A 16,266-nucleotide genomic window follows, 5' to 3' on the forward strand; every position below is an offset into this window, starting at 1 on the left:
CTTTTTATTATTTAGATTTCTGTGTTTTATCGTTGGGGGTTTTGGTTGTCTTTATAACTTCAGTGTGTTTTATTTGCTTTATTTATATATATTATATCTAAAGGCCCACTTGAAGTGAAACTTGAAACAATTAATGAATTAGAGTTAAAAGGATGTCAGTTTAATAAAACATAGTTATTTCACCCAAAAGCATTATTATTCCTATATTATTATTGTGAAGATTAGCTTTTCATTCGCCTTTCACAGATGGATGATCAGGAGCACATACAACTAAGAACCAAATGCATGTGTGTACAAATGATTACAAATGATTTTATTATTAAAATATATAATTACAAACAATTATACTAAATTAGTCTCATGTAGCAAATCTTTTTTATTACTAATACATTTTTGATATATATATATATAATTGAATTTACATAATGGACATACTATTTCAATTTAAGGTGATAAAGATAATGAAGGTTTAATTGCAAGAGCTTCCATGTTCTTTGAAATGTACTTAATGCTGTGGGGAAAACAATAATTATGTTCTTAGTTTGAACTGCAGTAGGAGTGCAGCTGTAGTACAGATGTGTGCTATGTGTCCAGTGTAAACAGTTTGAAAATGATTTGGAGAGACAGGGTGACATTGGCTATTGAAAAGAAATTATGAATTTTCCATCAGACTTTCATAAAAAAGAGGAAGCTCTAAATTGCAGTAAGAACAAGTATTTCCTATGTAGTAATAGTAGTAATAATAGAAGTAATAATATATATGTAGTAATACTTTTTGGTATTTATTTGGACTCACTGGATCAAATTAAATGGAAGCTATTGTAAAAACGATAATTATTTTCTATAAATATATTTATGTAAAATAAAGGAGTTACAGTGTGCTACAAGTGTGTTTTTCTAAATCACAATTGTCACTGATATGGCCAAGTCAGCATGAAAAGCAAGAAACCACCAGTATGTGTCATTCATTTATGGAGGGTCCCTAAATCAAGCCCCAGAGGTTAAGCTGAGGGCAGGGAGGTGGGCTAGCTGTCCTCCTACTGCCAACAACCGTGAGACCATGTAAGAAGATGCTGCTGCATGAAAGCTTGACTCAGAACAGAAAGGTGTGCATGAACAGCACACATGACCATGAATTGTCCGGACCTCTTCGTGGCATTGCAGAATATACCGCTAGAAACTGTGAACATGCCTTTGTGTAAAACCATATTCATAACGTCAGTGACGTGTAGCATATTCAAACATTATGACAGAGGGAAATTGTGACGTGAGAATGTTTGTTTTGCTCAACTGGGTGATTTAAAGCTGTCCCTGCACTGTTAGAGCGGCGTATACCTTTAACGCCTCACGTCTGATCATACATAGTGCAGCAGTTTGCGAGGAATCACTGAATCATGGGAACCGGAGTGATAATGCGCACTTCTTTGTCGCCAAGGCAACCACAATACGTTTCTGTGGATGAAGTCATTTGTTACGCTGATCGTTACTATGGTTACAACCTAGAGAGGGCGCTGCGGAGGAGCGTTTCACGTAAAATGACGCAGGGCGGGGGCGTGCCCGCGAGCCGCGCTGCGCAAGGCTGCTTGTTGTTCCCGCAGAGAGGCGAGAAGATGGCGGCCGTGTCAAGCGGAGGTGCTGCTGGGTCCGCTGCGGCCGGGATTACGCACTCTCCCCGACCGACCCACGCAGGCATGGGCTCCCAGAACCGAGCCCAGCCATCCTCCGGGATCAGCCACCCCGGTCGTGCCAGCACGGCCCCTGGGTGCATCACCAATCCTGGCCACACTTCGGCCACCAGGCCCCCCCCAGCCCGAGTGGGCCACTACGAAATCGAGCGGACCATCGGCAAGGGAAATTTCGCGGTTGTTAAACTAGCCACACACATCATTACCAAAGCAAAGGTAAGACTGCTGCTGTCCGAGCGCTAGAGGGGAACAATTACAAGCTGTCATTGTTTTATTTCAAGCCTTTTCGACCATGTATTTAGGATGACGCTGGGGCCTTCAGGCTCCGGAGACACAGCGGCCAGCCCGCTCCGGTGACACCGCTGCTTGGGTTTGGGGAGGGGGGTCCGTTCGACACGGGGCATCACCTCTAACTACTAACTAGATACAAACACATTTAACACTAGATAAATAAGGGTTCACTTGTATTATGTAGTAGTATTTTTAAGGAAAGGTACAGAGGCCCGAGGTTAATGTGTGGCAAAGCGCAGAGGACGGAGAGAAGGGTATTGACGAAGATGAAAAAGAGGAGACAGCGTTCCGACTGTGGTAGCTAGCTTAGCTTACTAGCTAATTAGCTGTTTGGCTAGACACATATATTTCATGCAGATGCCAAAGCACCGGGTTAAAAGTTTCCAAGACCCTACTGGATAAGTTTAAATCAACAGTGAACTTCTAATGTTGATCGGTGTGGGTTGCCAAAGTGTTGATAGCTTGATAGAAAGTAAAAGTGCAACCGAAGAAAAAGGCAACTATGGCAGAGCCATATGTAGCGTTTTCGTCTAGCTAGCTTGACAGAGAACGATTTAAAATAAACAAACTATTATCTCTTTATAATTTCGCGTCAGGAAAAGTTTCTCACGTCTTTCTAGTGAAATACAACCGTTTTGTCGTGGTGTAATTTAACCGGTTTGTCAAAGCTGTGGTTCAACTTCGTCTACCAGTGTTTCGTGGTCTTTCCATACACTAGTTAACAGCTAAGTTAGATTACATTTCTATGTAGGCTCCCGGCAAGAAACCAGTGACATGGCAGAAGTGGTGGTTTCAAACCTGCCACCACACACACACACTTTAAGTGTAAGTGGATGCTATTGCATAGAGTGGGCTGCCATATAACAGTGCATTGAATGATTTACTAGAAGACAATATTATCAACAAATGATCTGCATGCAAGAAACTACCATTCCTTTAAATGGGTCTGTTAATGTCTGTGGCAAGCAGAAGTTTTGCAGCTTTTATGGAAGGTAGGTAGGGGAAGTTTGAGACATTGCAAGCAGAAGGGATCGTTCAAATATTCCGAGTAGTGTCTTTCTTTTGTGCTGAGCCGTTGGATCAGGTGCCTCCATGTTTCAAAGCTTTATTTGCCTGTGAGTAGTCTGATCCACTCCAGATATGTTTGCTATGTCTTGTTGGCTGGCATGGTGGTGTAAGACCAACAGGGCCAAAACAAATAACTAATAAGAAAACCCTCCGTTGGCGCATTTGACAACAGCAGCATCAGACTTCTGCTAAAATGCCAGCCTGCTCCTATTCAGGACCATACTTGCTATAAGATGAGAGGAGAAACCTTGCTGTGATGATATCCCCATTGGGACCAGTGTGCACGTCCCTTGTGATGAAAGCTTGGTTGAACACTCACAACAAGTAGGGGTAGCTGAAGCTTACACTAACAGACATCAGGTTTTTTTATTTTTTTAAACTGATGAAGAGCCTTTAATTCTCATGGCACAAATAAAGGTGTGTCGAAGCAGCTGAGTGTGCAGCTTTACCTCTGTGCTCTTGTTGACATACCCGCAGACATGCAGACACGAGTCATTTGGGTACTTTGCGCCACTTAGCCCAGAGAACCATGCATTTAGTGTCATGAGGCCAAAATAAACTTGGGTCAGTGAGGGCCATGTAGTGTTTTTCAACACTGCAGAAGACGTTTCTTGACGGACTGTGTTGACTGTGACTGGGATATCATTTACAGCCTAGTAAAGTATGTGAGCATGTGTGAAATCTGTTATAAGAGCAACACAAAGACACAGTAGCCACATTATAGTGAGAGATTGATGAGCTGCTTATGAAGCTGTATTTCTTGTGTGCGAGCCTGTTTATGCTTGTCTGGATGTGTGTGTGTGTGGTTGTGTCTGGCTGTCTGACTGAGCGTAAGAGACAGGCAGAGGACAAAATGACAGTGAAACCCAGACTGACAGAGTGAAAGAGAGGCCTTGTTTGTCGTCCCTGTTGATGGTGGTCACTGACGGGCCGGTCAGTGGCTCATGAATATGAGCAGAATAGGAGTGCGCTTTTACATGCCCGTTGATGTCATGAATAAGGATGATCAGTCATCAGATGCGATGCGCTCCAGAGCCTTGTTTTATGGCCTTGGTTGTTAGAACGATCCAATGAGAAATGCTGAGCAGTCAAAAATAGCCTAACAACTCTCTCAGTTGTTAGATGGAGCTGGATGATATCCTGCAGTGCAGTCACACAGAAGAGGACCTGCTTATTTCTACATGGCAGCGTAGAAGCCCAGAAAGGGATTGGCCCTTTCTATGCCTCATTTATCCTCTGTTGTTTTCTGAAACTATTTAAAAGGCAGTTTGTTTCGAAGTGAATTTCGCCAATACACAGCACCATTTCAACTGTGCGTGGATTTAGCATTTTCTTGTGGAGCGGGCGCCGTCGGTGCATATGCTTGCTAACACAAAGCTTTGATGGCACATAGCTACTGTGCTGCACCTGGATGTCGTAATAGTGAAAGTGCATCTCCTCTAGACAAAGGCCAGCTTGTAAAGTGGAAGTCAAAACAGTTTTGATGCTGTCACACTGACACTGTGCTGGAAGCAGTTGGGCCACACTTTTCTGCTGTCTTGATAAATGTTCATTTCGGTGTTCAGTCTCTACGTTGTTGCTGGTTATGACCCTTCAATAAGGGACAAAAGGTTTGTGTTACCTCTGAGTGACTCTAAACGACTTGTTTTTACTTGGTAGGCAATGACTAGACCATTATTACTTCGGATATTTTTGTTTTTTCAATTATTGCTGTAGCACCAATAGTTTGTTTTCTCAGATTTTCATTTTCATATTTCTCAAAAATTGGTAGATAAATTGTTGAGCCAATAAAATGTCAGAAAATAGGAGAAAATGCACGTCACAATTTCCCAAAGCTCAACGTGACATTTTCAAATAGCTTTCTTTGTCTGGCCAACAGACAGAAATACAAAGTCAAAGACCGTATGGTTCATCTCCACCACTCATTGATTACTGATTGAGTTTCCAGCACAGCTTCATTGTAAAATGTCCATGAAACTTGAATGTATGAAAACTATGAAATACCTGTGCAGAGGCTGGCAAACACATGTATGTACATGTTACTTAATGGGTATCGCACAAAGATGCAGTTGTTGAAAGAATGATGTTCTTTTTTGAAAGAGCTTATGGAACTGGTTGCTCCACAGCACAGTTTGACGCCTGGTGTTTCAATGCACTTTTACTTGAGATAATATTTCACCTCCTGGCCACCTTCCTTAACAGATGGCACATTTGCTCATCCTTTCTTTCTTTGTATGCTCAATTAATTGTTGGAGTCAATTAAGTCTTTCATCAGCATTTCATCAGCATTTGTGTCAGCGTTTTAATTTTACGTAACCCACCACCTTATTATACTGTTTTAGTGTTTACTCACAAAATACTTTAATCTGCTCCCCCCCCACACACACACACACGCGCACACACCTACACCTCTGTCTCACACACACCAGCTTACCCCGCCTCTTTCTGCTTCTCTCTTGGTGTATCAGACAGGCTGTATGTGTCCGCTCTGTTGACTTTCTCGGCCGGCTAAATGTTTTCTAAAGTCGTCCGAGAAACACAGCTTGGGTTTTTCGGACTTTTCACCTGCCGTTCCGTTTTTACAACAGCAGGCGAGCCGCGCGTGGAGGACGCTGGTTAATGACATCGCCTATCGAAAATCTAGCTGTTGCTTTCCCTCGTCCGTGCCTGCGAAATCAGATAACCTCTCTCTCTCTCTCTCTCCGTTTCTTTGGAATGCATCACCTTTATCGGCTCTTCTGATCTGTGTCTGTAGAGATTGCCGATCTGTCTACTTGAAGCAAATATCGGCCGATGACAATCAGTTGCCAGTCAATGTGGGCACCCTTAGATAAAACCTCCCTGGTCCTAGCTGTCCACTAGGTGAATGACGAGTGCTAACGTTGTAACGTTCTGTCTGTCATTTAGTAACTGTGTCAGCCTTTGTAATCGCCACAAAATATTTGAGTGGATATTCTAACACAATCTTTTCCTTGTGAGTGTTTGCCCGCTTTGATAAGCTCGCTGAAATACAGTGAATGCGTAGGACTGCCACTGTATGCCTGCGTATGTGCATACTTGTGTGTAATAGCTAGGAGGTACGGTCAGTGCCCTTGTATGACCTGGATAAGGATGAAGTAAAGACACACTTTGAAAAGCCCTTGTTGTGCCCACAGGAAGGTGAGCGAGATCGGTAAAAGATGGCACTGTGCGGCGTGTCCTGACCTGTCTGTCTGTGGGGAATCGAGCCCTTTTTTCCTGTCTTCTCCCCTTTCCTCTCGAGTGTTTTTAGGCAGGAGAAGGATGAGCAGGAGGAAGAGGGCAGGCAGGATGGCGAGCATTAGGTAACAGGCCTAATGTACTGTGTAACAATTTCCCTCGGTCACACACACTCACGCACAGCTCTCTAACACACACCATCCTCTCTCCGTTTCTCAAAGAAGCATACGCAAACTCAACATTTCATTTGGGTGAATAATGTGACAAAGGCTGCGTTTATGCTCGACTCATCTTCCTGCCCTCTAGTCGTCTTCTGCTGCGTTCTTATTTGAGAATCCGCAGCCAGCCGGCTTCAAAAGGAGAAGAACATAGTCCAGACTGTCTCCGTTACACAACACGAGGGAGGCATAGCGTAGACTTCACCAGTATGACTCTCTTCCTCATGAACCATATCATCATCACATATGTTTCTGTCCCAGACTGACGCCAGCCGTGTGTGTGCGTGTGTGTGTGTGCACAGTACATGGCAGCGCGCACTGAGGCGGTTCAACATCACAACCCTGTGCCATCATCATCCACAGCGCTGCTTGTTGTCAGAGGCGACTGTGTGTTGCCAAGGCTCCTAGTTGCAGAAAGGTCGCTCCATTGAAGTCTTACTGGTTTCCATAGCAATGGTGGTGGTTCCAGCCCCCAACCACCAATCTTGAATGGAACTGACTTGCCATTGGGAGAGATCAGTGTATCTTATTATGTTTTAGTGTGTTTTTGTTCACCAAAGTTATAAGCTAGCTGGAAGCACTCACCACCTCAGTGTTTGAGACGGGCTGTGTCCTTAGCCTCTCTTTGCCACTGAAGTGATTAATGAAGATGGTAGTAGCTCTGCTGGTGTGAATTCTTCCAGCCAACCCTTGTTGTGATATACAGGAGAGCCTTTGATTGATGCTGCTGCTTTCAGATTGAGTGAATTATAAAAGTAAATAATGTACCTCTTTGTCCAATAATCGTGTTCTTCATTTAGTCAGGATGAATTGGAAATAATATGATAATTGAATAACAAGGTTTGTTTTTGCCTTACTTAGCAAAATAAATCAAAGTACTTTATCACCTAAATGCAAAAATCTGACAGAAATCCACCACTGCCATAAAGCAGTCCACCTCATTGAACGATGTACAAAACGCTTGAATTGGTCCAGATATATTGAGAGGGGCAGCTAAAATGTTAATGAAGGTATGTGAATATATTTATTATACAAATACATATAGTTCTATCACTCCTACTGTGGACCAGAACAGCAAACACTGTTTTCATGATCAGTTCATATTCTGCTGATTATTAGTCTTTGAACTAATAGAAAACAGTGAGAACGCCAACCACAACTTTGAAGAGCCCAAAGTGGCATCTTCAGATGGTTTTATCTGTCTGATCATAAAAGACCAAAACCCAAAGATATTTCATTTACTATCCTACATGATAAAGAAAAGCAAAATCTTGAAAATGACACGCAGCAAAGGGCCAAAGCTCGGAGTGGAACCCATGGCTGCTGCAGCGAGGACTCAGCCTTGGTACAAGGGACCGCCAGCTACTAGGTGAGCCGGCTTTCTGCTCCTCTTTCCATGTATCATATAGGCTGTGTTTGTCTGCTCCGTTTCTTTGTTGGTCAGCAGTACGCTTTTTTAAAGTCTCCCAGAAACACAACTCATGTTTTGAATGTTTTCTCTCTTTTTTTTTTTTTTTTGAACAGCAGGTGAGCCTCGCATTAACCAGGCTTGTTGGAAAATGAAAGAACTGTTGATTTACGTGCTCTGTGCTTGTAAAACATCCACCAGAAATGTACTAAAATGACTGTTAATATGTAATATGTTAGTATATCTATGCTTGTAAAAGAGTGAATAACCTTCCTGTGGAATAAAATAAATGCCATCGTATTGTGGTCAGTGTTTATAGAAGACCCTTAGCACATACATTTATGCTTTGTAAGAGTGGCATTCAATAATGTAATGGGACACGCAACAGAAGTAATCCTGAAATCACACTTTAAGATACTCTTACTAATAATTACATTCAGTGACAAAAAAAATGGTTTATGAAACTAAATGTAAAAGTACCTGACAAGGCTGCTGCATAAGTAAAGTGTGTCATCCATAGGGTTTATGGTAGCTTGTTTGATGCTGCTGCAGTCCGCGTGCTGCATTGTATCGGGTTTTTCCCTAATTACCTAGAAAGCTCCTGTGATGATTGTTGTTAAGCTGACTATTTGTTTCCAACTTTAGGAAACTTAACTTCATCTAAAAGGTTTTATTCGAAGAGCAGATAACTGCAGCATCATTTCCCCCATATTATAGTGCAACGTAAATGATTCATATGGATATTTATTAACAGATCAAAGTTAAAATTAATTTAATGTATACACACACATATACATTTAAGCTTTTTTTTTTTACTTTGACTTAGATTTTGAGTTCAGAGAAAACACTGTCCTCTGTCCTCCTCTGATGTGATTCATTGCCTGCAGGGACCGCTGGTGGGAGGAGGAGGGGCTGCTCAGGGGACGCTTGTTGAAGAGGTGTATTGATAATGTAGTGGCTTGTTACTCGCAAAGGTTTCATTGTACTTACTTGCAGAAACAAGTGCAATTGTCGTCAACTAAGGTAATCTCCGATCTGCTGTTCGCTGACTTTGCTCAGTGTGTGTATGTGGAGGAGCTTAGGCCTGACAGACAGACAGACAGACAGACAGGATTATATAATAAATACAGTGGTCTTTCGCCCTGGGGCCCGTTAATTACTGGATTTGCCTCCCTGTTCCTAAATAAAAAATATTTTTTAGGCAGCCTTCTGCAATGTATTCTTTGCACATGTTCATATTACGATGACGCTAAAAATAAAATGTATTGGTCAACACTAGCACTCATGCAACTAGTCACGTGTGTGTTACCCTATGCAACTGCCTGTTGAGATGTACAGTATGTCTCAATCAGAACTAGTGGCCAGTTACTGTTTACGCTTCCATCTTCATGTCCCCTTTGAAATTTCTCGTCACAAAGTGCGGAAGAAGGGGGAAAAAAACTGCTAATGAATGTGCGATGTCCAGTTTTTCCACACCGTAGCATGTCCTCAGTCTTGTACTTTCAGCCTGACACAGTCAACTGAGTCATTTCCACACATAAACTCGTACAACACACAAGTGGAACATCTCTGAAAGGCTTTGTGCTGACTCATACTGCCTGTACGCTTTCATCTTTGTGTGTGCACGCGCATAATACAGTCATAATGTTGACCTGCTGTGACCTTAGCTTGTGGGTTTGATGCTGTGTGATGTTCCCATGACTTTATACAAACACTCGCATGCACACAAAAAACACAATTTAAGCGTCATTCCAAAGCAACTATTGTAAAGACAAAGTTTACAGATATTCACACTGCCATGTTTTCGACCTGAACTTGCGTGTCCACATGAGTGCTAGCGCAAGTTAAACTCTCACATGCTAATATGGGTTAAGCCTAAGCATTACAGCCCCTGTGGATGTTGTAATGTGTGTCACCTGTGTTGAAGGTTAACCTCATACATAATATCACCACACAGTGTGTGTGTGTGTGTGTGTGTGTGTGTGTGTGGGCGCACACTAGACATTACACCATAGACCTAGTTCTCTGTTTAGGATTAGCCTCATTATAGTTTAGTCATGGATGGATGTGTGTGTGTGTGTATATCCTAAAGAATGTTGGAAGGCTACGTGAACATTATATATAGCTCTTGTAGTATTAGTCTTGAGTATTGTAATGGATGTATTTCACTACATCCAGTATTATTTTATCACAGAATATTGGGATAAAGAAATACATCAATCACGAATGTGCTAAATATTGTATTTTGAGTTTCTTTTCCGGATATTTTGATTGTTTAATCTGTACTGAGTTGACAGTTTATTAGTTACACGTAGCTAAAACTAATGCAGTCTAATACAACAAACCTACGATAAATCCTACCTTCATTAAGGTTAGAATATTCATTTTAGTTAAAGAGTAACCAGCTGAAAACATGTACATGGGTATCGATTCAGGTTCAAATCTTGATATGTTGGTGCAAAATATTTAAATTCTACATATTGTGTATACCTCCCTCTCCTAATTGTAGCAGCTTCCATCACCAACCAAGCCCCTCCCCCCCGCTACTATAAAACCAACGTCCTGTCCTGCTACGTAGCCGTATTAACACTCCCTAACAGAAACCAAAGGCTTTGGCCTCTGTGAGCAGAAAACTACCGTAAATGTGCTTCTAGTGACTGTTGAAGCTCCAATGGCACGGACAATGTCTGACTGCAGCTTCTCATGGCTGTTATCTCTGACTACCAGCCGCTGTATTATTGCTACATTGAGCGGTGGTAAGTCTGTCACTCTGGTCAGTGTTATTTCTTGCGTTATATGCTATGTAGGCCACATCCCTAACAGTGGCAGAATTTTGTGGTGCAGTTACACTGTTATGTTCCTATTACTGTTGAACTGCATTGCACTTTTGATATTGTGTCTATCCTATGTATGTCAGTGGGGGGAGTCACAATAATATTAATTACAAAAAGTGACTTTGATTGTTAGGAACCTGCCTGTTCATGGCCTGTTTAGCCAGAGTCAGTTACAGGTGTATTGGAGATTTGCTATCATGTGAATTTGAGTGGCTAATACAAAAATAGTTATTTTAGAAGATGTAATCATCTGTCATTTGTCAAGAAGACAAATTTGACTTGGCCTAAAATTTTCAAGAATCATGGAGTGTTATGTCCAGTCATAATTAGAAGAAAACACCCACTCTGTTTTGCTATGTAAACTTAGAAATGAGTGACATGGCATAGGCCATGCCCTTATCTGACATACAGTGGTACTCATTTAATAACATCAGTCAGTGTATTAGGTTTCCAAAACATCACTATCCTGAAAATGCAGGTGTTTTTTACATCGTGTTCAGTTCTAACCAGTGACAATTAATTTCCCTGTCAAAGAAAAACAAACATGTTTGCATGAGGGCAGGTGTGTAGCACAATTCCATTTTCTCACACAATACTTGCTGCTGTGTCTACCTCAGCCAGCCAATGCTTTCTTGTGTCCACGTATGTGTTTACATGGGAGGTTGTTTGCCCCCTTTTTGAGGGTTGCTGTGTCATTGGCTTGCGTATAAGCTCCTAACAAGCTCCCAGGATTCTCAGTCTTACTAGCTTCTATACCGTGGGTGCATTGTTGTGCACTTCCAATAAAGGCAATCAAGGCGTCAATATCAGCAGATACTCAATAGAAAATGTGGATTGGGGACAAAAAAACTTGATCAGGATACCCCTATTTTTTGTTACTGCTGTATCATTGCAGTGAAATTTCACTGGTACTGGTACTACTAAATCTCTGGTATCATGACATCGCTGCTTCCATGAATGTTAGGGATGTCTCGCCTCTGCTCAGAGGAGAAATAGTGCTAGAGATCCACTGCAAGTGCAAGAAAAAAGCCCAGTAAACCAAAAAAACAAGAACAATTAATTTAACCTGGCAAGAAATGCATAGAAAACAGAAATATACAGACAGTTCATTCAGGTAAATCAGTTAAAGTTTGTACTCAAGCACCAAAGAATGGAGAGAGAGAGGAACTCCCTGCAGACAGCAACAAGGCCAAAAAGATTACAGAGAGAGTTTATTATATTATTAAAAAAGAGATTAAAAACATAGTTTTCTTGATGCATTGCAGAGCTATTCAACTGTCGAGCATATACTTTGGATTGATTTTAATAACTGTAATGTACTTGAAGTGTACACTAACCTATATTATCTAAAAGAAAAAATACAAGTGTTGGATTGGGACTTGGTACCGGCAGATACTCAATATTAAATGACTGATTGGGGGCAAAAAAAAAATGATTGAGACATCTAGTTAATGTCAGAAGAAATGACTAGATTTTTCTGAAATATAATATGATGTTAAAAAATTTGAGTTGGGGAAAGTAGAGGCAAACGTTGTTAGGCTGGGTGAGCGATTAGACCTTAGTAACCTGGTATAGTCTCTTTAAGTTGATGGTTACAAATGTTGGGGAAACCTCAAAGGCAAAACGTTAAATGAAGAAATAAATGAGGTTCAAATTCAGACTACCGGCTTCCCAGGAGCCTATTGTTATTATTGTTCTGTTTAGAATTATTTTGAACTCTTTAGTGTTTCCATAATCCGCTATTATTTCTTACCTACTGTAAAGCTAGAATCTGTGTGTGTTTGGGTAATGTCCAGTCAACGGTCCAGACCCCTCTGCTGTGCACCAGCCGCTCTGGCATGGCGTTATGTTGAGGTCACTGTCTTGTGATCGGAGGGGCTATGTGACACTTCATCTCATTACAGCCGGCCTCTCAGGAGTGTGTGGGTGTGTGTGTGTGAACCCAGATCTTTTGACGGAAAATTCCATAGTCACAGAAGGTAGTGCGAAGCAGACTGGACACCCTGAGGCTTAGAAAGTACACGCGCTCAGTCACAACACATTTACTGTACCTTGGTTAGAGCCAAAGCTGGAAACCCAACCTTTGATCACATGGTTGTTTGTAGAGAACAGCTTACCTATCACCATTTGTCTGGCTTGGTTTATGCCTGTTGGCATGACAAAGTTGTCTATTTTTATGAGTAGAGCTGCAACAATTAGTCTATTTATCGATATGTTGTCAACTGTTAAATAAATTGGCAACTAAAGTTTTTCCAGGTTTTCTGATTCCAGCTTCTTAAATGTGAATATTTTCAGGTTTATTTCGTCCTGTATGACAGTAAACTGAATATCTTTGGGCTGTGGATAAAACAAGACATTTGAGCACATCACCTTGGGCTTCGTGAAACAGCAATCAGCGTTTTCTCATCCTTTTGTGACATTTTATGGACCAAACAACTAATCGAGAAAATGATGGCCATATTAATCTTTTGTTGCAGCCCTACTTAGGAGGGATGCAGATCTTGTCAGTGTCCATAAATGATTGTGATCCATGTTAACAATCCTCCAATCGCTGCGGTAGGAGAAACACAGCAGCTGAGGCACCAAATTGTAAAACCTGACATTTTTGCAACCCCACCGTGTCAGTAAACTCCTCACATGTGCCATTGTGTCTACCTTGTCATCTTGCCATTTGAGTCTCCCTGCCAACTTTTGTATTCATACACACCAAGTTAATTGAAGCTCAGTTTAAGATGGACTCGCTGTGCTCAAGATGAGCATTATGTGTAGATGCCTGCATACGTTTATGTGTGTGTGTGTGTGTGTGTGTGTGTGTGTGTGATCCAGATGTCCTGTTGTTACCCTACAGAAGATGCAGAGTGGAGCGATTACATCAACAAAACTGGATGACTGCCAAAGCCAGGAATAGATTCCGAGAGCCTAAAATACCACATAAGCACACGGACCGAACATATACATACATACACACATACATGGCAAGAGGTCATTTAATAATAGTATTTTTGTTAATGTGCAGTGTCTTTTTATATATGGCTGTTTGTAATTGTATTGGGTGGGCTCTAAACTCATCCAAAAAAATTGCATAACTCAGAAATAGAACTGTGCCAAACACAACGTTCTAAATGCGTACATTTAAGGAAGAAATGAACTGGAACAATGCATGTTTTCCACCACTGTCCAGTGCCCTTGAAGGGAAGCTGCACACAGACACTCTGATCTGGATCAATGCCACCGTTAGATGTGGTTCTGCACTCTCTCGGGAGCCCCCTCTTCCCTCTCCCTCACTTCCCCTTCCTGTCTGCAACAGGAAGTCAGCCTAGTTGGGCTTCAGATGGCCTCATCTTCTTCACATCTGTTATCAGGAAGGGGGGAGCTTGTGATGGCACTCAACTTACCAGATGAGTTGCTATTTGTGTGTGTGTGTGTGTGTGTTTATGCAGGACGCATGCTTTTCATTTTTTCACACACATTCACTCATCTATTTTGGGAAGACGCTGTGTTTTGGGGCAGCCCCATTAGCTTCGCTCGATTAAGTCATTAAAGTAATCTACCCATTCCTAAGTGGCAGAGCAAAGCTGCTGTCACACACCATCACCGTCCACACTGCCGGAGCCATTGTCGAGGGCTCAGCGGTTACGCAAGAGTCATGCTCGCAGTCAGAGGTCGTGGCTTAGGTCAGGTTACCCAAACAGTCCTGGGATCCAGAGAAAGCCCCGTGTTTCACAGCACACCATTTGGCCATTCGTCATTTTAAGAAGTGGCAGTTTGTCCTCATGGTGTCTCGTCTTTCTCAACCCAACTGGTGGCAGATCATTTTGTCTTGTGTTTCTTACCTACGTGCTGTGTTTGTTACTGGATTAGCGATGTCGGGTCATGTTAGATTGAGCCCGTCTGACTCACACCCTCCCCTCAGCTCCTTTACTTGTTATTTTCTTGGCACTTGCTCTTCTACGATTATTGTGTCATCGCAGCAATATTGCAAAGACACTGGGCGCGTGCCCTGGAATTGTTGCCTGTAATTTAAGTGTCAGCTAAACACCATTAATGTCAATATATTGTCTGTGTTCAGAACACTTAAGAGCTGGTAAACATACTGCATGGTTTAGGATACATTCCTTTATGTAGTCTCCTCACTCTCCGTCACTCCTGTTTCTGCCTCTTTCTGTCCTCCATACTGTTTCCTCTTTAATCTCCCCCTCCCTCTTCGCAACTTCACCATCTCTCCGTCTCTCGTCATTCATCCTTACCTCTCCCTCATCCCATTCTTGTCTCTCGTTCTCCAGGTGGCTATAAAAATAGTGGACAAGACCCAGCTGGATGATGAGAACCTGAAAAAGATCTTCAGAGAGGTGCAAATCATGAAGTTGCTGAAGCACCCCCACATCATCCGCCTCTACCAGGTACACACTTGCACTCACCCACAGAGATGATAATGCACTCTGCTCACGTCTCTCATCTTACACCTGACACCTATGGCCCAGTAGTAAAAGGACAAATATATGTTGGTTTAGCATGATCTGATGTCACCTGTCATCGTTTTTTTGGGGTTAATTTAACCAAAGTGTTGAAGATTGTAGGCATTGGTTGGTATTGGATTATAAAATGTACCTGGAAAAAATGCTTCCATAAATGTTTGTATATCTAAGGGACCACCCAGGACAAGAACTTGTCTGTAGTGAGAGTCAGTGGTAGAAGTTGAGCAAGGAGCATTTCTTATTTATTTTCTTTACCCAAAGTCTTCCAGCTGAATGGGGATTGTAACACCAAACCAACCTGTCATGTGCCAACTTTTACAGCATGTTGTCTGTAACAGCCCCGGCAGTTTAAACATTATCTTATCACTTTGATAACCACAAAACATGTTGACTTTCTCATGCACACGTACAGCGAGCGCTGCACTGAGTAAATGGCAGTTTTTGTTCTATTTGAATCTTGCTGTTTGTATGCCAAGCGATGCTTACTCATTGTGTTGTGTAACAGGTGAACCCATCACTAGATGATGTCCTGCCAGAGGGTCTGTAGGTCCTGGTTGTTACAATTTGTTCATGTTTTCAGGTGATGGAGACAGAGAGGATGATCTATTTGGTAACAGAGTACGCTAGCGGTGGAGAGATATTCGGTAAGGAAGTTCCCCAGTGTTATCTTGATGTTTGTCATCACTTGTCTCTCTGCTTTACAGTTTGTGTTTTATTGATGTCTGGCACTTTGCTAAATAGAAAGGGTAAATCTGATAAAAAAAATGTGGTTATAAGACAATTGTTTTGTTTTTTGTTTCACTGTTTGTTCATTCTGGAACACCACTTGATTTCATGTTTTCCCTATATTTACTTCCTTTTGTCTTCTGTTCCACTTATTTGTAGAGTTGGAATGCCTCTCTGACGACAAGTCTCTTATGACCCCTTTCTCTGTTTTCTAAAGGGTTAAAAAAATCCCTTCTTTGTTCCCCCTTTATGATCAGTGCTGTAATCGAATAGGCTAAATCAGAACAGAATCACAGGCCTCACTTCCTCTTTATTCAAAGATTCGACTGAGTACCATAATTATGTAACTGTGTGTGTGTGTGT

At 41.8% G+C, this 16,266-nt stretch overlaps 1 protein-coding gene across 3 annotated transcripts in view; it reads left to right on the top strand.

Moving 5' to 3' along the window:
* Positions 1–1,572: 1,572 nt before the first annotated feature.
* Positions 1,573–16,266, top strand: part of sik3 (SIK family kinase 3) — a 35,311-nt gene continuing 20,617 nt past the window's right edge. For 2 of the 3 annotated variants that reach the window (XM_035679560.1, XM_035679561.1), the window contains exons 1-3: positions 1,611–1,901; positions 14,986–15,102; positions 15,758–15,821. In XM_035679560.1, coding sequence (XP_035535453.1) covers positions 1,611–1,901; positions 14,986–15,102; positions 15,758–15,821 — 472 coding nt within the window. Of the gene's footprint in view, positions 1,902–14,985; positions 15,103–15,757; positions 15,822–16,266 lie in introns of all 3 variants that reach the window. The other variant, XM_035679558.1, reaches the window with a different exon arrangement.

This window comes from Morone saxatilis, unplaced genomic scaffold, assembly GCF_004916995.1.
Source record: "Morone saxatilis isolate NCDOM2014 unplaced genomic scaffold, NCSU_SB_2.0 Contig8, whole genome shotgun sequence".
Classification (NCBI taxonomy): Eukaryota; Metazoa; Chordata; class Actinopteri; family Moronidae; genus Morone; species Morone saxatilis.